Source organism: Nelumbo lutea, chromosome 2 (assembly GCF_056320005.1).
Source record: "Nelumbo lutea isolate HS-2025 chromosome 2, American lotus-T2T, whole genome shotgun sequence".
Taxonomy (NCBI): Eukaryota; Viridiplantae; Streptophyta; class Magnoliopsida; order Proteales; family Nelumbonaceae; genus Nelumbo; species Nelumbo lutea.
The window spans coordinates 102444467-102469830 of NC_142685.1; the positions used below are offsets into that span (position 1 = coordinate 102444467).

Here is a 25364-nt window from a genome sequence, read left to right on the forward strand (position 1 = left end):
AACACTCCCCCTCAAGTTGGAGAATATATATCATATAATCCTAGCTTGTTACATATGTAGTCCACTCTTCCCCGACTCAACCCTTTAGTAAACAAGTTTGCCCACTGGTTCCCTGTATTAACGTATGCAGTATCTATCACTCCATTCAACACCTTTTCTCTCACAAAGTGATGATCAACCTCTATGTGCTTGGTTCTCTCATGAAACACTGGATTAGAAGAAATATGAACTGTAGCTTGATTGTCACAGTAGAGTTTCATTGGAGTGTCAACAATGTATCCCATCTCCTGTAGGAGGTTCTTCAGCCACACTAATTCATAAGTAGTATGTACCATAGCTCTATATTCTGCCTCTGCACTGCTTCTTGCCACAATTGTTTGCTTCTTACTTTTCCTTGTCACCAGATTACCCCTGTTAGTGGTGTTAGTGAAGGAATATTTTGGTCTTTGTACATGTTGAGAATGTTGATGTGTACTGTTATGTTAGTTCGAGTGCCTCTTACTTAAAGAAAGGCACTTAAGTCTTTTCCAATAAGTTAATAATATAATAACAGGTCTGGCCGAATCTAGGGATAACTTTTTTCTCTAATTCGAACCAGCCTTTCTCTCTTTCCTCTCTTTTCTCTCTTCTTCTTTCCTCTCCTACTTCTTGTTGTTTACTTTACTTTACAGTCAACGAACAAGACAGAATTCTAGGGCAGGTCAAACTTCAACATGGTATCAGAGCGAGGTTCAACAAATCAGACTTGCTATATTCTGTCTTCTGCGCATTCGAATTAGAGTTTCTCTTGGGTTTCTCAGCTGTGAGTTGGAGACTGGGAAAAGGACTGAAAAGGAGTGATCGCCCTCTTCCCTTGGAGGTTCCTATGCCTCCGATTGTGTCGTTGGTGATTGGTTATTGTGGTTTCTAAGCCCTAGTTAGGGCTGGTACGTGTGGTGCAGTAGTGTCTCAGCCCTTCGTGTGGTTGGCCTTCAGGCGATGAGGTAAAGTTTTTTTTTATGCATATTTTCTGTTATGGAATACATGAGAGGTGTAGTACAGTTCGCATGAAGGGTTTTCAGATTGCAGCAATATGCTAGGGTTTATTCTAGTTTGTGGGTGATTCAAAGGGCAATAGTGTCTACTTAATGGTGAAACTTCCTATAGTTGTGTTAGACAGTTTTGTATGCCCTTAGCTTCAATCAAAATTGATGTACTTTATTAGTTTATTGTAAATGAATAAAAGTACATATTTGATTCATGTTCCCTTGGTATGTTTCTGTGTAATACCTTTAAACTGGACACTTATTGAGACTCGTGTTAGTTTAGAATGTTCACAGCCAGTGGGTCGGTCTGGGGAGACCTATCCTGACAAGGCTGACACTGTGGTGCCACCAAGTCGGTTGGGGTGGCTTGTCTCAGCTACAGGGGTGAGACCCTAGGCACATACAGTGTGGGATTAATTGAATCTTTGAACTGGACTAGATTTCCAGTATTGCCCTGTACCTTGGAGATTGATGGGCAAAACTGGATAGTTACACCCGACCCCTAGACTCGATTAGGATACTGCACTAGGTGCCGGATCGGGCTGTCTTTGATGTACCATTCAGTGAGATCCTTAGCGGGGGTCAAAACCTGGGTATGTTGGGACAATCCGAGAATTCATCTGAGTGGGTGATCATAGTGACAGGATCAGCCCCTTTGTCGGACAAAGGTAATGATCGGGGATGCACTCTCACTGTTGGAAACCAAGACTGCCGGCAGCCGATTTCAACCGTTGAGATTCGTTTTGCAAAGTATATTTTATATGAGATATAAAAGTATATATATTATGGTTTCTAAAATGTTTGCAAAAGGGTTTTAATTCCCGGGATCCATATAAGTGGAGAGTGCAACACTATTCCTTGCAGCCGAGGGAGACGTCCTCTCTTGTCGGGCAGTGTATGATCATTATGGGCTGAGAGGTTAAGTGTAAGACCATTGAGGATAATACCTGATGGGCTAATCTTGCATCTGCCCACAGTCCCTGGGTGTTACAAGGTGGCTTGGCCCAGGGACCACTTAGGGTAAGTGTTGGGCCCATAGAGCCCATTCGATGGGTTTCAGGGGGTGCACTGTCTTAATAGTGTATTCGACCAGGCCTTGTAACAAAGGCTGGGCCGAACCCATGTGGCTGATGTGTAGATCAATGCTTGGGTCCCACGCCATACAAGGAAGCCCAACTGGGCAGCAGTTAGGAAGGTTAAGTGAGCATATAAGCTTAATGGGCCTAAAGCCCATTTCGAACTGGGCTATTAATTTAGTTAATTAAAGGGGCGAATTCTGAGATGGATTAGCAGTTAGGATAGGGTCTTGATCCTATCCACTCAGAGAGTCCAGATCTGAATGTGATTCAGATCTAGAAACCTCCTAATAAGATTAGAATAAAGCTAATATAATCTGCAGATAAGATAAGGGTTTATCCTTATCACTAGAAGAGAAGGCTGATCCAAATATGATTTGGATAAGCACCTCCTAATGGGATTAGGAGCTGATATTTTTAAGTTAACAAAAGGAAGGAGGGGGCGGCAGCCTTGAGAGAGAACAAGAAATACATCAGATCCTCTTTAGTGCTGAAATCAAGAAGAGAGAATTCTGCACCCTGCGAATACTCTCTTGCCGCCTCCCTGCTCTTGCCGCCCTGTTTGCCAGTTCGATCTCCAACTGTGGGAGAAGTCAAGATTGGATCTTGACATCAATTCTTTGAGAAAGGATTGAAAAGGAAGCTGTGCTCACGTTCCATCCTGCTGTTTCTTGCGAAGGACAGAGTTCTTGGGGAAGAACACTACTGATTCTGCTCCATCCTGCACTGCGCCATCTTCAGTGGGAGCAATCTTTGGATCCTTCCTTGGGCGTGAACACCTTCGTTGGGAGATATTGCTTCTCCGTATCAGGTATCATTCTCTCCCATTCCTTTTGGTTCAGATCTGGTTCAGTTTAAGGTTCAAGATTTATCCTTGAAAATGTGATTTTCCAAATAGGGAATGTGATTCCCAGTTGAAGGGAGAGAAAATTTTTTGAAATTCGCCCCTTATTCCGCAATCTTTGGGCGTCCATGTGATGGATCTCTCAACCCTTCACAGTGCACCCCCTGAAATCCATCAGATGGGCTCTATTGGCCCAACACTTACCCTAAGTGGTCCCTGGGCTAAGCCACCTTGTAACACCCAGGGACTGTGGGCAGATGCAAGATTAGCCCATTAGGTATTATCCTCAATGGCCTTACACTTAACCTCTCAGCCCATAATGATCATACACTGCCCGACAAGAGAGGACCTCTCCCTCGGCTGCAAGGAACAGTGTTGCACTCTCTCAAATATGGATCCCGGGAATTAAAACCTTTTGCAAACATTTTAGAAACCATAATATATATACTTTTATATCTCATATAAAATATACTTTGCAAAACGAATCTCAACGGTTGAAATCGGCTGTCGGCAGTCTTGGTTTCCAACAGTGAGAGTGCATCCCCGATCATTACGTTTGTCCGACAAAGGGGCTGATTCTGTCACTATGATCACCCACTCAGATGAATTCTCGGATTGTCCCAACATACCCAGGTTTTGACCCCCGCTAAGGATCTCACTGAATGGTACATCAAAGACAGCCCGATCCGACACCTAGTGCAGTATCCTAATCGAGTCTAGGGGTCGGGTGTAACTTTCCAGTTTTGCCCATCAATCTCCAAGGTCCAGGGCAATACTGGAAATCTGGTCCAGTTCAAAGATTCAATTAATCCCACACTGTATGTGCCTAGGGTCTCACCTCGGTAGCTGAGACAAGCCACCCCAACCGACTTGTTGGCATCACAGTGTCAGCCTTGTCAGGATAGGTCTCCCCAGACCAACCCACTGGCTGTGAACATTCTAAACTAACACGAGTCTCAATAAGTGTCCAGTTTAAGGGTATTACACAGAAACATACCAAGGGAACATGAATCAAATATGTACTTTTATTCATTTACAATAAACTCATAAAGTACATCAATTTTAATTGAAGCTAAGGGCATACAAAACTGTCTAACAGCTCCCACTTGCACTTAGGTTCAATCAGGTACTAGCCGAAGTCCCATGCTTTCCACGTGTTTCTCAAACACTTTCTGTGATAGTGGCTTTGTCAATGGGTCTGCTACATTATCCGCTGACACTACTTTCTAAATCAGGACGTCCCCTCTACCAACAATCTCCCTCAGTACATGGTACTTCCTCTCGATGTGCTTCGATTTCGAGTGGGCTCGTGGCTCCTTAGCCTGAGCAATAGCTCCATTGTTGTCACACAACAATGAGATGGGTGATGTGCTGGATGGAACTACTCCCAACTCATGAACGAACTTCTTCATCCACACGGCTTCCTTGGTAGCCTCACTTGCGGCAATGTACTCGGCCTCGGTCGTGGAGTCTGTAGTGGACCCCTGTTTGCTGCTTTTCGAGCAAACAGCACACGATCCTATCGTGAAAACATATCTAGATGTAGACTTTCTATCATCTGGATCCGACGGGAAATCGGCATCTGTATACCCTTGGATCTGTAGTGAACTACCATCGAATACTAGACAAAACTCTTTTGTCCTTTGAAGGTACTTAAGTATGTGTTTCACAGCAGTCCAATGCTCCTGCCCTGGGTTGGCCTGAAATCTGCTTACTACACTCACTGCCTGAGCAATGTCTGGGCGAGTGCACAACATGGCATACATGATGCTCCCTACGGCAGAGGCATAGGGAACGTCTATCATGCCATCAATCTCCTCAGAAGTCTTGGGAGACATCTTCTTGGCGAGAGTGACTCAATGCCTGAAAGGAACATTTCCTTTCTTGGAGTTTTCCATGCTATATCTTTTGACTATTTTGTCAATGTAGGCATATTGGGATAATCCTATTATCCGCTTCGATCTATTTATATAGAGTCGAAGACCCAGTATATAGGAGGCCTCTCCAAGATCTTTCATGGAGAATTGCTGCGGAAGCCATATTTTCACCGTAGTCAACATTCCTACATCTTTCCCAATGAGTAAAATGTCATCCACATACAAAACCAAGAAGGTAACCTTATCTCCACTGTACTTCCTGTAAGCACATGGTTCATCCGGATTCTGCTCGAAGTTAAACGATTTGACGGCAGAGTCAAAACGGATGTTCCAACTTCTAGAAGCTTGCTTAAGTCCATAAATGGATCTATTAAGTTTACATACCATGTTTTCCTGACCCGCAGTTATGAAGCCATGCGGCTGCTGCATATAGATATCTTCAGTAAGATCTCCATTCAGGAATGCAGTTTTGACATCCATTTGCCAAATCTCATAATCATGGTATGCTACTACAGCTAGCAGGATCCTAATGGATTTAAGCATGGCCACAGGCGAAAAGGTTTCCTCATAATCGATGCCCTCTTTTTGAGTGTACCCTTTCGCCACCAGACGAGCTTTGAAGGTCTCAACTCTTCCATCCGGGCCCTTCTTCCTCTTGTAAATCCATTTGCAACCGATTGCTTTTACCCCGGAGGGCGGATCTACTAGAGTCTAGACTCCATTGGTCTCCATTGAGTCCATCTCTGCTCTCATGGCCTCCACCCACTTCTGGGAATCTATGTCCAACATAGCTTCCGCTAAGTCACGGGATCCTCCTCACTAGTCAAGGTTTCCACCAGGTAACTATCCTGGTCATAACCATAATGGACTGGTGGCCTGGATACCCGAGTGGATCTTCTAGGTTGGTCACTACCTGGAACTTGTGGGACATCTCCCACTACTCCTGAGCTCTCCTCATCAAGAACAATTTCCCGACGATGGGTGTCCATGATGTAATCGGTCTCCAAGAACTGAGCATTTTGACTGCAGAACACTTTCTGCTCACTTGGGTCATAGAAAAGGTAACCTACAGAGCCTTTTGGGTAGCCTACAAATAGGCAACGACTGGTCTTGGATTCCAACTTGTCTGCACTTGTTCTTTTGACATGTGCTGGACAACCCCAAATCTTCAAGTGTCTGACACTTGGTTTCTTTCCGGTCCAAAGTTCATATGGAGTGTCTGGAATTGATTTGGTTGGAACCCGATTCAGCACGTAAATCGCAGTCTCTAATGCGTAACCCCAAAAGGATGTGGGTAACTCTGAGTGTCTGAGAAGTGACCGGACCATATCCAATAAGGTCCTATTCCTCCTCTCTGAAACACCGTTAATTTGTGGTGTAGCAGGAGGAGCTAATTGTGATACTATCCCATCGTCCTTTAAGTAGTCCCTGAATCGTCAGAGAGATATTCGCCACCTCGATCTGATCGAAGGGCTTTAATTTCTCTCCCCAACTGTTTCTCGACCTCTTGTCTAAACTCTTTGAACTTTTCAAAGGATTCAGACTTGTGTCTCATTAGGTACACATAACCATATCGTGAGAAATCATCTGTGAAGGTGATGAAATACACGTGTTGGTTCCGTGTCCTAACACTCAGGGGACCACATACATCAGTATGTATTAGGTCAAGTGTGCCTGTACATCTTTCAGGCTTACCGTCAAATGGCTGTTTTGTCATCTTGCCTTGTAGGCAAGGCTCACAGGTGGGAAGATCTTCTACAATTAGAAAATCCAAAGGACCATCCTTTACCAAACTTGTGATTCGGTCAACACCGATGAGGCCAAGTCGGTAGTGCCACAGACATGTGGGATTAATTGTATCACGGGCTCTCTTCTTGGGGATTTCAGCCGACGTAGTTTCGGTTATGTTAGTTTCTAGAGTAAGATGTAGAACACAGAGACCGTTCTCCAGTTCCCCGTATGCGATGAATCTGTTATTTCTTTTAATAGTAATCGTATTACTAAAGAAGACAGAATAACCATCTGCACACAGTTTTGAAACAGAAATCAAAATTCTTCTTAAGTTTTGTACATAAAGACAATCTTTGAGTACAATTTTTCCTTCTCTAAAAATTAACTCCATTGTTCCTATTGCCGCGGCTGCAACAGTTCCAGTAGTCCCCAAGTAGAGAGTGACTTCTCCTTCACTCAACCTTCTGCTTACCTTGAACCCCTGCAGTGAGTTACACGCATGAGTTGAAGCCCCAGAGTCAATACACCAGGACGCAGAAGCTACCAATAAATTGGTTTCTATAACACAAGTTTCGAAATTACCTTTCTTGGATTCCAGGTAGACAGGACAATTCCGTTTCCAGTGGCCGGTCTTCTTGCAGAAGTGACATGCATCTGATGCTTTGTCTTTCTTCTGCCTTTTGCCCTTGGTGGCTTTCTTCTAAGGCTTCTTTGCCTTCCTCTTTCTCTTGCCCGTTTTGCTAGCTTCAACAAGCATAGCTACAGGCTCATCCTTTTTAATCAGTTCTTCAGCTCTTTGCAACATATTGCTGAACTCTTGCAAGCTGACATTCAGCTTGTTCATGTTATAGTTCATGATGAACGGATTAAAGGAAGGAGGCAAAGAATTAAGGATTGCGTCTATCTGGGTTGCGAGGTCCAGCCCGGATCCAAAAGCCTCTAGTTTGTTGCTATATCCCATCATCCGAAGACAATGGTCGTGAACTTGTTGGCTGTTGGACATTTGTGTGGTCATGAACTGCTTCAAGACCTTTTTCCGAGTAGAACGATTCTACTCTTCATACATCGTCCTCAGGCTGTCCAATATGTCCTTGGCAAGTTCGATCTGATCGAACTGCCTCTGTATTGGGTTGTCTAAAGAGGCGATGATGTAACACCGGGCTAGGGAGTTTTTCTCCTCCCATTCCTAATAGTCTCTCCTTCGGGCCTCAGAAGCCCTGTCTCCCAGATGCTCTGGGGCAGGATTCTTTACCACTTTGTCCAGCTTTTCTGAAGCTAGGACCAACATAAGGTTCCTGTACCAGTCGGCGTAGTTTGGGCCCTTAAGGTTGTTGTCATCAAGAAGTTTTGCAAAAGATCTGTTTGCCATTTTCTGATAAAAGAGCAAACATCAATCCACAACCTAATTTGATTCATGTTCATTTCATAGGTATGGCTTTTAATCTACGATCCATTTCCATTTATTCATCTCTGAGATTTCCCTCCTTTCTCAGTGACGGAGACTACGGGTTGTCTCTGGAAATGTGGGAAATCACATAGGGTGCATGTAGCCAACTGTTTCAGCTGCATAACCCCACCACCTTTCTGTGAATGATCATATCCACTCATCATATGAGTTTTCCCTTTGGCCTCTGTCAGACAAGGTTTAGAGCCGTTTTCAGGTAAACCTTTCTGTCCAGTGAGTGTTCACCCATCATGTTCGTGAACGCCAAGGTACCATGAGAGAATTCCCATTTTCTAGTGAAGCCCCTTCCACATTGGTCTATGACGCCCCTATCATCTTATGAAACACTTAGACAAGCCCAACAGCAAATGGATAGCCCATTTTCTGGTGCGTTTCCTCATTACTGAAGAACCCATCCTCATGCTAATGATGGAAGGCCTTTAGAGAGTTCATCATATGAATCTCCCTATCATGTGCATTCATATTAGCTGGAGGGAACAGTTAAATACGCCCTAGTTTGATTTAGGTCAAACCAAAGTGGCTCCCACTGACTTTCATAAAGTCAGATTTCAGTGGGCCTTAAATCTGTTAGGATTCCGCACGTAACCTCTTGATGAGGTGTGGGGCCCACCACTGAGGGAAGTCATCCAATGACCAAAAGGGACACCATGGCAATGATGTGCATTCAGCCATTGTGTGCGCAAGAGCCACTATCGAATGAGCATGGGCCAAGTACTTATGGCCCATGTACGCAGCAGATCACACATCCATACATCTCATGCAGGGATAAATTGATCCAATCAATTAATTATCTGTAAGGCCCGTTGGAAGCCCGTTAAAATTTCATAATATTAACCATTAATATTATCTAGGTATATGGGCTAAATTAGGGTTACCCAGTTCGGCCCATATAGCTTTATCCTTTAAAATGGGCTTTTTGCAGTTTTAACTATTTAAAACTGGGCCTTTACAGGCTGGGCCGAATTAACCATTTAATTAAATATCAGTCCTCAGGCCCATTAGTGGGAAAATAGGGCTGACTTTCAGCCTTGATTAAACCCTGAATTGGTCCAAACAGTTTGAACCAATCTTGGTTCGAATGGGTCTAGGGTTTGATTTTTAATTAAATTCTTAATTCAAGTAAATAATCTAAAATTAAATAACTGATAAAAGAAAAACATAAATCAATTAATCAAGGCTGTTCACACACTCCATCCTGCAAAACAAAGGTAAGATCACAAATTGCAGTTTCTAAAACTGCAAATCGCCGATAGCGAATCTCCCATCTGCGAAATCTCCTTCTCTGCGCCGCCATCTTCGATCCAAAATTAAAATAAAATAAATTATTTACAGACCAAATGTAATAAATAAATTCAACAAACTGCAAATCTTGCAGTTCTCCCTGCGCAAACCAAGATTTCGATCTCCTCTTGTACGAACAGCCCATAAATCAAGAAAATTTTAAAGAACTATTCTAAATAATAATCAGATTTATTTAAAATTAATTTAAGATTATTTGTCCATCTGTTTTTGGGAACAAATTTCCCAAAACCCATATCTGCGCAAATTGGGTAGAACGTCTTCTCCCTATTTGTGTAGGTTCAGAACTGAAACAGAATGGTTCAAGATTTGAACCATGGCTCTAATACCACTGAAGGGATCGGAAATCCATCACAATGACGCCCAAGATTACGGAATAAAGGGGGCGAATTTCAAAAATTTTTCTTTTCCTTCAACTAGGAATCGAATTCCCTATTTAGAAAATCATGTTTTCAATGATCATTCTTGAACCATAAACTGAACCAGATCTGAACCAAAAGGAGGAGAGAGAGATAATACCTAATACAGAGAAATAATATCTCTCAACGGAGGTGTTCACGCCCAAGGTAGAAACCAAAATCTGCTCCCACTGAAAATGGCGCAGTGCAAGGTGGAGCAGAATCAGCAGTGTCCTTCCTAAGAACTTGATTCCCAAGAATCACCTGAACAGCTAGTGAATACAACTCCTACCAATCTTTTCTCCAAAAAATTGGAATCAAGATCGAATCTTGATTTCTCCCAAGCAATGGAGATCGAACTGCTATAGGTGGCTGCAGGAAGGAGGCGGCTAGAGAGAATTTGTAGGTTCATATCTATTAATTATTACATCAGATTGAATGCCTATACATTGAGTCTAAAAATAAAATAAATTATTTACAGACCAAATGTAATAAATAAATTCAACAAACTGCAAATCTTGCAATTCTCCCTGCGCAAACCAAGATTTCGATCTCCTCTTGTACGAACAACCCATAAATCAAGAAAATTTTAAAGAACTATTCTAAATAATAATCAGATTTATTTAAAATTAATTTCAGATTATTTGCCCATCTGTTTTTGGGAACAAATTTCCCAAAACCCATATCTACGCAAATTGGGTAGAACGCCTTCTCCCTATTTGTGCAGGTTCAGATCTGAAACAGAATGGTTCAAGATTTGAACCATGGCTCTGATACCACTAAAGGGATAGTAAATCCATCACATGGACGCCCAAGGTTGCGGAATAAAGGGGGTGAATTTCAAAAATTTTTCTTTCCCTTCAACTAGGAATCGAATTCCCTATTTAGAAAATCATATTTTCAATGATCATTCTTGAACCATAAACTGAACCAGATCTGAACCAAAATGAGGAGAGAGAGATAATACCTGATACAGAGAAATAATATCTCTCAACGAAGGTGTTCACGCCCAAGGTAGAAACCAAAATCTACTCCCACTGAAGATGGCGCAGTGCAAGGTGGAGCAGAATCAGTAGTGTCCTTCCTAAAAACTTGATTCTTCCCAAGAATCACCTGGACGGCTAGTGAATACAACTCCTACCAATCTTTTCTCCAAAAGATTGGAATCAAGATCCGATCTTGATTTCTCCTAAGCAATGGAGATCGAACTGCTATAGGCGGCGGCTACAGGAAGGAGGCGGCTAGAGAGAATTTGCAGGTTCAGATCTATTAATTATTACATCAGATCGAATGTCTATACATTGAGTTTAAAAATAAAATAAATTATTTACAGACCAAATGTAATAAATAAATTCAACAAATTGCAAATCTTGCAGTTCTCCCTGTGCAAACCAAGATTTCGATCTCCTCTTGTACGAACAACCCATAAATCAAGAAATTATAAAGAACTATTCTAAATAATAATCAGATTTATTTAAAATTAATTTCAGATTATTTGTCCATCTGTTTTTGGGAACAAATTTCCCAAAACCCATATCTGCGCTAATTGGGTAGAACGCCTTCTCCCTATTTGTGCAGGTTCAGATCTGAAACATAATGGTTCAAGATTTGAACCATGGCTCTAATACCACTGAAGGGATAGTAAATCCATCACATGGACGCCCAAGATTGCGGAATAAAGGGGGCGAATTTCAAAAATTTTTCTTTCCCTTCAACTGGGAATCGAATTCCCTATTTAGAAAATCATATTTTCAATGATCATTCTTGAACCATAAACTGAACCAGGTCTGAACCAAAATGAGGAGAGAGATAATACCTGATACAGAGAAATAATATCTCTCAATGGAGGTGTTCACGCCCAAGGTAGAAACCAAAATCTACTCCCACTGAAGATGGCGCAGTGCAAGGTGGAGCAGAATCAACAGTGTCCTTCCTAAGAACTTGATTCTTCCCAAGAATCACCTGGACGACTAGTAAATACAACTCATACCAATCTTTTTTCCAAAAGATTAGAATCAAGATCCGATCTTGATTTCTCCCAAGCAATGGAGATCGAACTGCTATAGGCGGCGGCTGCAGGAAGGAGGTGGCTAGAGAGAATTTGCAGGGTGCAGAATTCTCTACTCTGTGATCTCAGCTCTGAAGACAAGACTATTGCTGGTGATTGTGTGTCTAAAGGCAGCCGCCCCCTCTTCCTTTTATAGACTCAAAGGGATCAGCTCCTAATCCCATTAGGAGTTGCTAACCCAAATCACATATGGATTAGAAGTCTCTTTGATATAAGGGATAAACCTTATCTTATCTGCAGATTAGATCAGCCAGTTCCTAATCTAATTAGGAAGTTTCAAAATCTAAATCTCATTACATCTTGGACTCTCTGAGTGGATAGGGTGTGGGCCCAATTCTATCAGTTGATCTTATCTCAGAATTCGCCCCTTAAAGACTAATCAAATTAGCCCAGTTCGAAATGAGCTTAAGGCCCATTTAGGGTTATGTATTCATTAAGCCTTCCAAACTGCTGCCCAGCTGAGCTTCCTTGTATGGCGTGGGACCCAAACATTGATCTACACATCAGCCACATGGGTTTAGCCCAGCCTTTGTTACAAGGCCTGGCCGAATACACTGTAATGGACAGTGCACCCCCTGAAACCCATCAAATGGGCTCTATGGGCCCAACACTTACCCTAAGTGGTCCCTGGGCTAAGCCACCTTGTAACACCCAGGGACTGTGGGTAGATGCAAGATTAGCCCATCAGGTATTATCCTCAATGACCTTACACTTAACCTCTCAGCCCATAATGATCATACACTGCCCGACAAGAGAGGACCTCTCCCTCGGCTGCAAGGAACAGTGTTGCAATCTCTCAAATATGGATCCCGGGAATTAAAACATTTTGCAAACATTTCGAAACCATAATATATTTACTTTTATATCTCATATAAAATATATTTTGCAAATCAAATTTCAACGATTGAAATCGGTTGTCGACAGTCTTGGTTTCCATCAATGAGAGTGCATCCCCAATCATTACCTTTGTCCAACAAAAGGGCTGATCATGTCACTATGATCACCCACTCAGATGAATTCTCAGACTGTCCCAACATACCCAGGTTTTGACCCCCGCTAAGGATCTCACTGATTGGTATAACAAAGACAGTCTAATCCGACACCTAGTGCAGTATCATAATCGAGTCCAGGGGTCGGGTGTAACTTTCTATTTTTGCCCATCAATCTCCAAGGTCCAGGGCAATATTGGAAATCCTGTCCAGTTCAAAGATTCAATTAATCCCACACTGTATGTGCCTAGGGTCTCACCCCGGTAGCTGAGACAAGCCACCCCAACCGACTTGGTGGCACCACAGTGTCAGCCTTGTCAGTATAGGTCTCCCTAGACCGACCCACTGGCTGTGAACATTCTAAATTAACACGAGTCTCATTAAGTGTCCAGTTTAAGGGTATTACACAGAAACATACCAAGGGAACATGAATCAAATATATACTTTTATTCATTTACAATAAATTCATAAAGTACATCATTTTGATTGAAGCTAAGGGCATACAAAAATGTCTAACAGTTATGTCTTGCACCACTAAACACCCCATGTCCCACTTTGTTTCCTATGAGAACATTTCTCTGTCCTTTCGGGCCTTTCTCTCTTCCATTGACAGTGTTCCTATTCCTAAGAATGTGGCAGAAGCTCTTTTGATACCTGAATGGACAGATGCTATGAAGGAAGAGATTAATGCTTTACATAAGAATGGTACATCGGAACTTGTAGATCTTTCTGAGGGGAAGGAACCAGTTGGGTGTAAATGGGTTTTCACAGTAAAACATAAGGCTGGTGGCACAGTGGAGTGGTATAAAGCTCGTCTAGTAGCGAAGGGGTTTACACAAGTGTATGGAGTGGATTATGCAGAAACTTTTTCACCTATTGCTAAGATGAACTCCATTAGAGTTCTTTTCTCCTTAGCTGTTAATCTTGACTGGGAACTTCATCAACTTGATATCAATAATGCATTCTTGAATGGTGACCTTGAAGAGGAAGTATACATGGTGCAACCTCCTAGTTTCCGAGCTCAAGGTAAGGAACAGAAAGTGTGCAGGTTAAAAAAATCATTATATTGCCTGAAACAATCACAAAGAGCCTAGTTCAATAGATTCCATGTAGCATTTCAGCAAAAAGGATACAAGCAGTGTCAATCTGATCACACACTATTTGTGAAAAGAGGGGAAGGAAAGATTGCAGCACTGATAGTATATGTTGATGATATAGTTATCATTGGTGATAGGAATGATGAAATTCAAAAGTTGAAGAGTTTCCTTGCTACCCAGTTTGAAGTGAAGGTGTTAGATAGTTTTGTATGCCCTTAGCTTCAATCAAAATGATGTACTTTATGAGTTTATTGTAAATGAATAAAAGTGCATATTTGATTCATGTTCCCTTGGTATGTTTCTGTGTAATACCCTTAAACTGGACACTTAATGAGACTCGTGTTAGTTTAGAATGTTCACAGCCAGTGGGTCGGTCTGGGGAGACCTATCCTGACAAGGCTGACACTGTAGTGCCACCAAGTCGGTTGGGGTGGCTTGTCTTAGTTGCCAGGGTGAGACCCTAGGCACATACAGTGTGGGATTAATTAAATCTTTGAACTGGACCAGATTTCTAGTATTGCCCTGGACCTTGGAGATTGATGGGCAAAACTAGAAAGTTACACCCGATCCCTAGACTCGATTATGATACTGCACTAGGTGTCGGATTGGGCTGTCTTTGATGTACCAATCAGTGAGATCCTTAGCGTGGGTCAAAACCTGGGTATGTTGGGACAGTCTGAGAATTCATCTGAGTGGGTGATCATAGTGACAGGATCAGCCCCTTTGTTGGACAAAGCTAATGATCGGGGATGCACTCTCACTGATGGAAACCAAGACTGCCAGCAGCCGATTTCAATCGTTGAAATTTGATTTGCAAAATATATTTTATATGAGATATAAAAGTATATAAATTATGGTTTCGAAATGATTTGCAAAAGGTTTTAATTCCCGGGATCCATATTTAAGAGATTGCAACACTGTTCCTTGCAACCAAGGGAGAGGTCCTCTCTTGTAGGACAGTGTATGATCATTATGGGCTGAGAGGTTAAGTGTAAGGCCATTGAGGATAATACCTGATGGGCTAATCTTGCATCCGCCCACAGTCCCTGGGTGTTACAAGGTGGCTTGGCCTAGGGACCACTTAGGGTAAGTGTTGGGCCCATAGAGCCCATCTGATGGGTTTCAAGGGGTGCACTGTCCATAACAGTGTATTCGGCCAGACCTTGTAACAAAGGCTGGGCTGAACCCATGTGGCTGATGTGTAGATCAATGTTTGGGTCCACGCCATACAAGGAAGCCCAACTGGGTAGCAGTTTGGAAGGCTTAATGAATACATAACCCTAAATGGGCCTTAAGCCCATTTCGAACTGGGCTAATTTGATTAGTCTTTAAGGGGCGAATTCTGAGATAAGATCAGCTGATAGGATCGGGCCCACACCCTATCCACTTAGAGAGTCCAAGATCTAAATGAGATTTAGATTTCGAAACTTCCTAATTAGATTAGGAGCTGGCTGATCTAATCTGCAGATAAGATAGGATTATCCCTTATCTTAAAGGGACTTCTAATCTAGATATGATTTGGGTTAGCAACTCCTAATGGGATTAGGAGCTAATTCCTTTAAGTCTATAAAAGGAGGAGGGGGCGGCAGCCTTTAGACACATCATCCAACAGACTCAAGTCTTGTCTTCAGAGCTGAGATCATAGAGGAGAGAATTCTGCACCCTGCAAATTCTCTCTAGTCGCCTCCTTCCTGCAGTCGCCGCCTATAGCAGTTCGATCTCCATTGCTTGGGAGAAATCAAGATTGGATCTTGATTCCAATCTTTTGCAGAAAAGATTGGTAGGAGTTGTATTCACTAGCCGTCCAGGTGATTTTTGGGAAGAATCAAGTTCTTAGGAAGGACACTGTTGATTCTACTCCACCTTGCACTGCGCCATATTCAGTGGGAGCAGATTTTGGTTTCTACCTTGGGCGTGAACACCTCCGTTGAGAGATATTATTTCTCTGTATCAAGTATTATCTCTCTCTCCTCCTTTTGGTTCAGATCTGGTTCAGTTTATGGTTCAAGAATGATCATTGAAAATATGATTTTCTAAATAGGGAATTCAATTCCCAATTGAAGGGAAAGAAAAAATTTTTGAAATTCGCCCCCTTTATTCCGCAATCTTGGGCATCCATATGATGGATTTTCTATCCCTTCAGAAGGATCTAGGTCCTCTAAGGTACTTCCTTAGGATTGAAGTGGCCCACTCAAAAAAGGGTATCTTCGTTTCCCAAAGAAAGTATGTCCTAGATCTACTCCAGGATACAGGAAAATTGGGAGTGAATCCCGTTGATTCCCCTATTGATCCTAACCACAAGTTAGGAGACTGTCAAGGTGAACCCATCGAAGATGTGAAACAGTTTCAGGGACTTGTAAGAAGGCTACTATATCTTTCTATGACTCGACCAGACATTGCTTATGTAGTGGGAGTTCTTAGCCATCTCATGCATGCCCCTAAGACTACCCACCTTGAAGCAACAGAATTAGTTCTCAGATATCTTAATAAGTTCACAGGTGTAGGCTTGTTGTTTCAAAAGCACAGACATTTGAAAGTTGAAGTGTATACTAATGCTGATTGGGCAGGATCCTTGAATGACCGAAAGTCAACAAGTGGCTATTGTACCTTTATAGGAGGGAACCTAGTTACCTGGAGAAGCAAAAAGCAGAATGTGGTAGCTAGGTCTAGTGTTAAAGTTGAATCTCGGGCAATGTCTCATGGAGTGGCAGAAATCATGTGGTTAAAGAATTTGTTAAGTGAGTTGGGCTTTCCAGTTGATGGACCTATGACTCTTTACTATGATAACAAAGCAGCCATAAACATCATTGCTAATCCTGTGCTGCATGATAGAACTAAGCATATCGAAATTGGCAAACATTTCATCAAAGGAAAGGTTGTCACAGGGGAAGTGTGTATTCCCTATGTCAGTTCTGAAGACCAACTTGCAGACATCTTCATAAAGGTGTTACATCACTTGCGAAATTATGATTTATATGACAAGTTGGGCATGATTGATATCTATGTCCCAACTTGAGGGGGTGAGTTGAAATACTGTTTTTTTTTTTATGTTTAGTACCGAGGGGTACTTTAGTCCTTTCATTATGTTTTATTTTAAGTTGTGTCACCCTAGTATAAATAACAACAAAGCTGGTGCCGCCAGTAGCTTTTTGAGACTCCAAACTTTTGTCTCTCTTCTCTCTCTCTCTCTTCCTTCTCCTCTAGATAACACTTATGTTCCTTGATCATGCTATGGTAATCAAGAGTTTTGTGTTGAGATGGATCAAATAGCTCTTTGAATTCTTCTTTGTCAAATTGTTGATCCTGATAGTTGCTTTTCAAGAGATATCTTCAAGACTAGGAAGGAGATTGAGTAAGATAATCCTTCATCCTCTCTTGATTTAGTTGGGAAAATGACACTTAACAGTCTCCTCACCAAAAATTCATTTCAATTTAGGATATGGAGGATGAGATTAAGATGTATCACCTCTAGTTTTTTGGTGTAACTATCCTCTTGGAAGCTCAAAATCCAAGGGTAGCTTATATAAGAGCATGATAAATGCTCTAAAAGAGTATCCTATGAGAATTCTGTCCTCCCCTTTGGGTTCAACCAAGAGATGTGGAGGTCTAGGAACAAATTGAAGCAGACACAGCCAAGAGATTAACTATTCCAGAGAAAGCATTTAACATCTCTAGAGCATAGAATAAATAGATCATGTTTACTCTTTTTTTTTCCTAAGACATTTTCGTTTTTTATACATAATTTAGTTAAGCATTATCTCATTTTCCAATGTAATACTTCGACAAGAGAATTGTTATTTTAAATCCTACATATACTGTCACGTTAGGTTTTCCTTAGCTGAAGGGGCATTTTCATAAATCTCTTTTCATAATTTCCCTGCATCAAAACACAAGAAAAAAAAAGTCTTTGTGCTTGTACATTGTATATACATATGTACAATGATAATATGACACCATTTTTATGCATACATGCTATCAAAGATATGGAACGCATCTCCATGTCTCCAAACCAATGTTACATGGGTTTGGGTGAAGGTGTCCAGTGTTGAAATGTATCTAGCAGGCAGATCAGTTCGACTGCAAAGTCTTGCGATGTGAAACTCGACCAAGGTCAGTGCACCAATTTGTACAATACATCTCCACATTTTATATCAGGGGCAGTGTTTTAAAAGGTGTGTGCCACCAGGCGAGGCGCTCCCAAAACGCCCTGAGGCGTATGCCAGAGACGCTGATACCTCTGAGGCGTACGCCTCTTGCGCTTTTTTCATGAGGCGTGCTAGAGGCGTACACCTCTTGTGCCTCATGCACACCTGATATGAAAATACAGGAAAAAAAAGAAAACAAAAAGAAAGGAAAGGAAAGGAAAGGAAAGGAAAAGAAAGAAAAAGAAAAAGAAAGGAAAGAGAAGAAAAAAAGAGATAAGGAAAGGGAAGGGAAGAAAAGATAAGGGGAGGCTTACTGTTATGTATCTTTATTCTTCTTAATATAAAATACTTTTATTAAACATAAAGAAAAAATGAGATACCCCCTTCCTCTTCATCCTCCTCTTAAGAAGACTTACACCTCCTTGTGTTCGGGAGGCTTATGCCTCACGCCTCTAGGTAATGGAATGCCTCGCATCACTTCTCCGCGTTTTAAAACATTGATCAGGGGATAAATATTTGGTTTCTAATGATGCAAGAAAGCTATGTTATCAAAAGGCAAAATCTCCTATAAATAACGTTGTTTTAAGAAAAAACAATAATGCCACACTGTAATCAGTCAATTCATCATTATCTCCACAGAGAATTCAATTCCACTAGGTCCATGTTGGAGACAGCAGGGCAGTTCTTACACATTCGTGCAGGTCACTACTTATGCAACAAGGATTTTTTACTTGGGACAGTTAGAGTTATTATTATCACTGCTTACCAGGGATTCCATTCAAGGCTTATAACACTTCTCTTTCTGACCTTCCAGCACCATGCATTTGTCAGATTCTATACGTTGTTAGCAAGTCCCGTGTTTTTAATAAACAGTTGCAACCCCTTGCATATGCCACTTTCCTAATCAAAAGATAAAGAGCACCCCTTCTTCCGAAGTTACAAGGTCATTTTGCTGAGTTCCTTCAAGATGAAGCCTTATTCTAAGTTTCCAACTATATGGGGTTGGCTACATGAATCCTATTTTGCCATTCTGTTCTGTTTAGTGTCAAACCCATTGTTAAATTGTAAGCGCCTAAATCATTTCTTACCACTTCAACCCATGTCCTTTCTAGTCTGCCTTGCAACAAACCACTTATTCCTATGGATGTTGTGGATGGTCTTCTATGCACCTGACCAAATCATCTTAGTCTACATCCTGCTCCTAGGTTCATTTGAATGACTTCATTTCTGACTCTATCTCAGAACGTGTATTTCTGCCATTCATTTTTTGGACATATTGTTTCATGCATACATCCATGCATATAAATAAGCTTTAGATGATAATGATGATTGATGATGTGCGATCCGGAAGGTCTCACTTGGCAGATGACTTGGATGCCGAGCTAGAGATTCCCTTGTCGAAAGCCGAGCTAAGTATGGCCGAGCTGGTGATAGCTCGGATGTCGAGCTATGATTTGGTCAGGTGCATAGAAGACATTGTTAAATTGTAAGCGCCTAAATCATTTCTTACCACTTCAACCCATGTCCTTTCTAGTCTGCCTTGCAACAAACCACTTATTCCTATGGATGTTGTGGATGGTCTTCTATGCACCTGACCAAATCATCTTAGTCTACATCCTGCTCCTAGGTTCATTTGAATGACTTCATTTCTGACTCTATCTCAGAACGTGTATTTCTGCCATTCATTTTTTGGACATATTGTTTCATGCATACATGCATGCATATAAATAAGCTTTAGATGATAATGATGATTGATGATGTGCGATCCGGAAGGTCTCACTTGGCAGATGACTTGGATGCCGAGCTAGAGATTCCCTTGTCGAAAGCCGAGCTAAGTATGGCCGAGCTGGTGATAGCTCGGATGTCGAGCTATATAGCGACAAGTTAAATTGTCCTGTAAGAGAACAATATTAGAGTGCCCGGGCTGCTTTACCCGGGGAAGGCACTCCGATGCTTAAGTCAGTGTTTTTGGAGTTTTAGAGAATATTAGAATGCTTGGAAGCTTAGAGAGTGCGAGAGCTGAATCGTGCGTACCTTCTCTCAAGGGAATGATGCCTTTATATAGGTGTGAAGGATTAGAGACCTTTTGTAACGGGTCTGAGATTCCTAGAGAACCACTTCCGCTAAGTTGGGAGTGAATATTTCCACCGGTTACGTAATCCATACAGAGAGCTAAGGTCTGTTCGATCGACTCTGATGTGGGTGATGTGGGTAGGCCAGCTTACAGTCAAGCATTATTACTTCAGAGAATTCGGTCTTGATAACAGATCTATGGAATAGTTCGGTGAGCATGCCTTAATAGGTCGCCATTTGTACCCTACTTAGCTCGGCCAGTCCTCGGAGGAGGTCGCTCCTTATACAGAGGTCCTTTAGGTTGGCCTTATGCAAGATGCTACTAGCCACCCTATCGGGGTGATCTTCTTACTTAGTGCCGAGGTGTCAACTGGATGCCATGTGTTGTGATGTTATTCGGAGGACCAAATTACATGAGTGATGTATAGTGTAATGATTAGTTCCCACATACCCATCAATGCCATGTGTTGCATATATTCAACTTCTTACTTCAATATTGTTTTAGCAAAATTAGTTCCCATATCCACATACCCATATCATTTATGTCTGACACAGGTATAACTGAAGGGTCTGGGAATCTCATAGCTAAAATTCTCCTCATGATCTAGGCAAACATGTTTTATTCTCCTTTGTAATCTTTTACCCCTTTCTGTTGATTAAAGGGTTCATAGTGAAAATCACTACTTTTCAGGTTTTGCTTCACCCATTATATCTCTGATATATTTGGTTTCATAGAAAAAAAAAAGTAAATATGTTTCATCTTGACAGGTGTGCAGATGATAAACCTTATGTGCCGACATACCAAGTAAGCAAGGAAAGAGCAAAAAGCCTGGGCATCGATTTCATCCCCTTGAAGGAGAGCATCAAGGAAACTGTTGAAAGCTTGAAGGAGAAAAACTTTTTCAGTACTGGTCTTTAGCTGCAATTAACGTGGTCAAATAAATGGGGGTTCATCATCTTCAATTGCAGGATCTTTATCTTGTTAGTAGTTAGTTCCTGACAACAGTTCAGGGAACTTGAGATTATGATTGTTGGGGACTAGAAAACCATGCCCAATATCTGCTGGTATCCCGGGTAGCAGGAAAGTAAAGTTTGAATTGATGAGACTTCGACTTGAATGCGAACTATGAGTTGTAATTGAGCACAGAAGTACGTTTCTTTTTGGTTAGTAGAAATGCATGTCAACTGTGAGAACTTGTGTGATGAAGTTATATTCTCTTGTTCTTCAATGGAAGGCCTAGCATGTAAGAACTCTCTCCATTTGTTGTCATAGAGCACGGAAGTAAACTAGTGCCATGCACCCATCGTCTCATGGGGTGTTTCAAATCGTTCTTTTGGTGATCTGACGCAGCCCATGGCAGTGACTACTATGATGCTAGCTAGCATTATTCTTAACCTGAAATGCTGGAGATATATGCACCATAATACATGGAAAAATGGGTGACTTGAAACAAAACTGTAGCCTTTGAATTGTGATCAAAGGACCAGCCATCACAGACTGATACAGACCGATACACGTATCAAAATTGGTTAATTCAATTTTGTAAATCTAAATACAGTATTATGCCTTGAAATTTAATTTAAGGTGTAATATAAAAAACATGGTTTTCAAATTTGGACTGGACCGAAAAAAATCGGGAATCGGTCACTTTCGTTTCACCCCAGAATTGCTTTTTGGCCAAAAACCTTGATTTGGTCAGCAAACCACTGACTCGGGTGGTTGAACCATTCAAACCATCGATCCAGACAATGGTTTTTGACCTTTTTTTCATTTTTTGTCAGAGTGGGTCATCTGTTTGGTTTGAATGGTTGGACCGTTTGACCGGATAATCAGACCCCTGAACAGTCTGGTTCGTTTTTAAAAACCTTGATAAAAGGTGTTAGCATTTATAAAAATGTATTGAAAATAAATCATAGTAACTTGGCTAAGCCTACATTACTAAAAACCAGCCAAAAAAAAACATTGTAGATGGTTACCATCTAGGTGGTGTTTGGTACCATTGAATTGAATTTGGTTAAAAAGATTTCTAGGTTGCATATGGCAACGTTTACTGGTATTTTGCACATGGTTATTTTAAAACTTGAAATGCATACAAACATATTTATCTTTTAGTGAGAAGGGTTTGTTGTTGCCATTACATATTTTTGTTTGTATTTGGAAGATTCTGTGAATATGAATTATTCAATCTTATTTCTAAAGTTAGGAGAGGCTTCAGCCCAGCTCAAGAAGTATAGGTCAATTTGGGAAGGGTGCAAAATAAAAGGTTTAGAAATATGAACCTTATGCAAGGTTTTGCACTGATTTGCATCCATTTCTTAACAATGATTTACACTTTTGAATGATATATAATTTGGAGTTTTTGTCTTATTTACATTTACCAGTAGTGCATCAATTCTCTCTCATATAAAGTAGGGACCAACGACCACATCATCTTGTCTCTTCTTAGATACTCTCAGACAAATAACTTTCCTCTAGCGCTGCAAATGCCATCCTTTTGTTCAAGAAAGATCCAAATTCGATCTGCTTATAATTGGATCAAATATAGATCCACATCCTCCCCTATGTGATCCAATGATATATGTTTGATTCATCTGATTCAATTTGATATGTTAGGATTTATATTTTATCTATTAGTAAATATGGTTTAAATGTTGTATTTTTACTATATTTCCATAAACTCAAGTATACAAGTTATTTTCAATTCATTTTGTTAATGAAATATGATATTTAAGTCAATTTTATTCCATTTTATTGACAACATATAGTATGTTGATCATTTTCAATTTAATATATTAAAACCATTTAATATCCATTTATAATTCAAATTGATTGAATACAACATAAATCCATTTAATAAGATCCTATTCAAATTCAAATATAAATCTACCTATTCAATTTAACTCAATCCATTTCCAACCCTATTTTCCTCCTACCTCCATTAATTCTCTTTTTTTTTTCTTTTGACAGAACCAAAAAGGGGCTGCATAGAACAAGGGGTAGCACGTCCCCATAAATCAAAGCAAGCGATTACACTTAAAGGCCTAGGAACGGAGGTGATAGATACTTTGTTGGTTGGCGCATAGTTAGCTAGCCAGTCTACAACAATATTTCATTCTCTAGATGTGATGTGATGATACTCAACTATTCCCTCTAATCTCTCCCTTAAAGCTCTGCACTCTTCAATAATTGGACGCACAATCCTTTTCAGACTATCAATAAGTTAAATCGAAAGCAAAAGTAAACTACAATCTATAGTTTACCTATTTTCACTCTAAATATTTATCAGTCTAAATTACGTCATTATAAATGATATTTGCACCACAAACAATCTGATTAAGGCTCAGTTTGGGAAGAGTACAAATACAAATATGTACAATATAAATACATACAAAATAATACAAAATATAAGGTTTTGCATTCTACATACAAATTCAATATTTTTACAAAATTCATCATGACATTATGTAGAAACAATATAAATTAAAACATTACAAATTATTCAATTTAAATGTTAGTAAAATAATAAAAATTTAAAATTATAAAATAAAATATTATATATATATTTTAATAACTAAAAATATTAAATAAAAACATTAAAAACAGATAAATAATATAAAAAAATATTTAAAATTACGTAATAACATTAAAATAAATACAATTAAAATAATTAAAAATTTTAAGTATTTTATATATTATTTAAATATTTAAATAACAAAATATTTAACATTACAAAATTTTAAATAGTTAAAATAACAAAATTATGTAATAAATTTAAAAAAATCTTAAAAGTAGAAAATAATTATAATAAAATTCATAATATTCATAGTGATAATAATTTAATATTTTACAAAATTAATAACGAATTATGTAAAAATAGTAAAATTATAATTTTATAGATTATTAATTTCAATAAATAATTAATATTTTAAGAATTTAAATAACAATATTATTTCAATAACTAAATAATATTGTAAATAACTAATTTAACTTATATCAATTAATAATTATAGAAAATAACTATCAACAAAATTATATTTATTAGTAATAATTTTACAATAATAGTGTATATTCATTGTATATTTATATAATATAATTAATATATTTTTTATTTTGGGTAATTATTTATTGTTTTTTTATAAATATGCTTTCAATATTTATTTAGAAATCTATTTTTATTTTGTTATTTAATAGAAAATTAACAATAATTATTGGAGATTAAACAACTATTATTTAACTTTTGAAATTTAATTTGTCATATTTATTGTATTTTTGTTATAAATTTATTTTTAGTAATTATATATTTTTGATAATTTATAGATTAATACTTATTAGAGATTAAAGTATTATTTGATATTACACTATTTATTGACTAATTTGGTATATTTTTAGTGTTTATTATATTTTTGTAATTATTGTATTTTTGTTATATATCTATTATATTTTCATTATAAACTTATTTTCAATGGTTGTGTACTTTTGCTATAAATTTTCAATAGTTATTGGAGAATAAACTATTGTTATTTATTAGAGATTAGACTATAAATTTAGTTTAAATTAGAAGAGTTCAATGATTGGTTCAGTTTAGTTGCAGGTTGTTTCGCCAACCAAATCGATCTAGTCAAGTTCACAGTTTGTCACTTGAAACTGATTGACCATTAGTGAAAGCCAACCAACTCGGGTTGTATTGATTTGGGTCTATTTTTGGTTTAGTTTGTTTGTTCAAAAGAATTAAACTTAAAAATTAAATTTAAATTTCATAAATTACAATGAAATTATTAAAAAATAAATTATAAAAATTAAATCTATGATATAAAATATTATAGACTAAGAAATATGGGATTTTTTCTACTTTCTCGTATTAAAAAATTAAATATAAAATATAAAAATATTAATATATATTTATTAAACTAAAGCTGGTCCGAAATTCTAGAAAACCGACCAACTCGGGTTGAGTTTGATCGGATTGTTTATTAAAATGTTACAATATAAAATAATTATATACTCTTATGTATTTCTATTGTTTAACTATCGCTTAACAAAGCCCGTTCATCACACAGGCCCCCGTCACCATGCCTCTCTTTGCTCCATTATCCCCACCATGCATTCTCTTTGACTTTCTCTCATCTCCCCTTCCCACCACTCCCATTAAGCCATGTCACCCAACCACCTAAAAATATTCCTATAATCTCTCTCCTAAGGTATCTCATTTAAACCAATAGAAAAGTATCATGTTGCCCCACTCCCTAATCAATTCCTAAAATGCATCCCCCAATCTA

General features: G+C 39.3%; 1 protein-coding gene across 1 annotated transcript in view; it reads left to right on the forward strand.

Annotated features, from left to right (window-relative positions):
• LOC148872387 (phenylacetaldehyde reductase-like) overlaps nucleotides 1-21316 on the forward strand; it is a 105716-nt gene extending 84400 nt beyond the window's left edge. Inside the window, exon 6 of the mRNA XM_088969224.1 lies at nucleotides 20856-21316. Within this exon, the coding sequence (XP_088825350.1) occupies nucleotides 20856-21006 (151 nt within the window). The 3' untranslated portion in view covers nucleotides 21007-21316. The remainder of the gene's footprint in view (nucleotides 1-20855) is intronic.
• Nucleotides 21317-25364: the final 4048 nt, after the last annotated feature.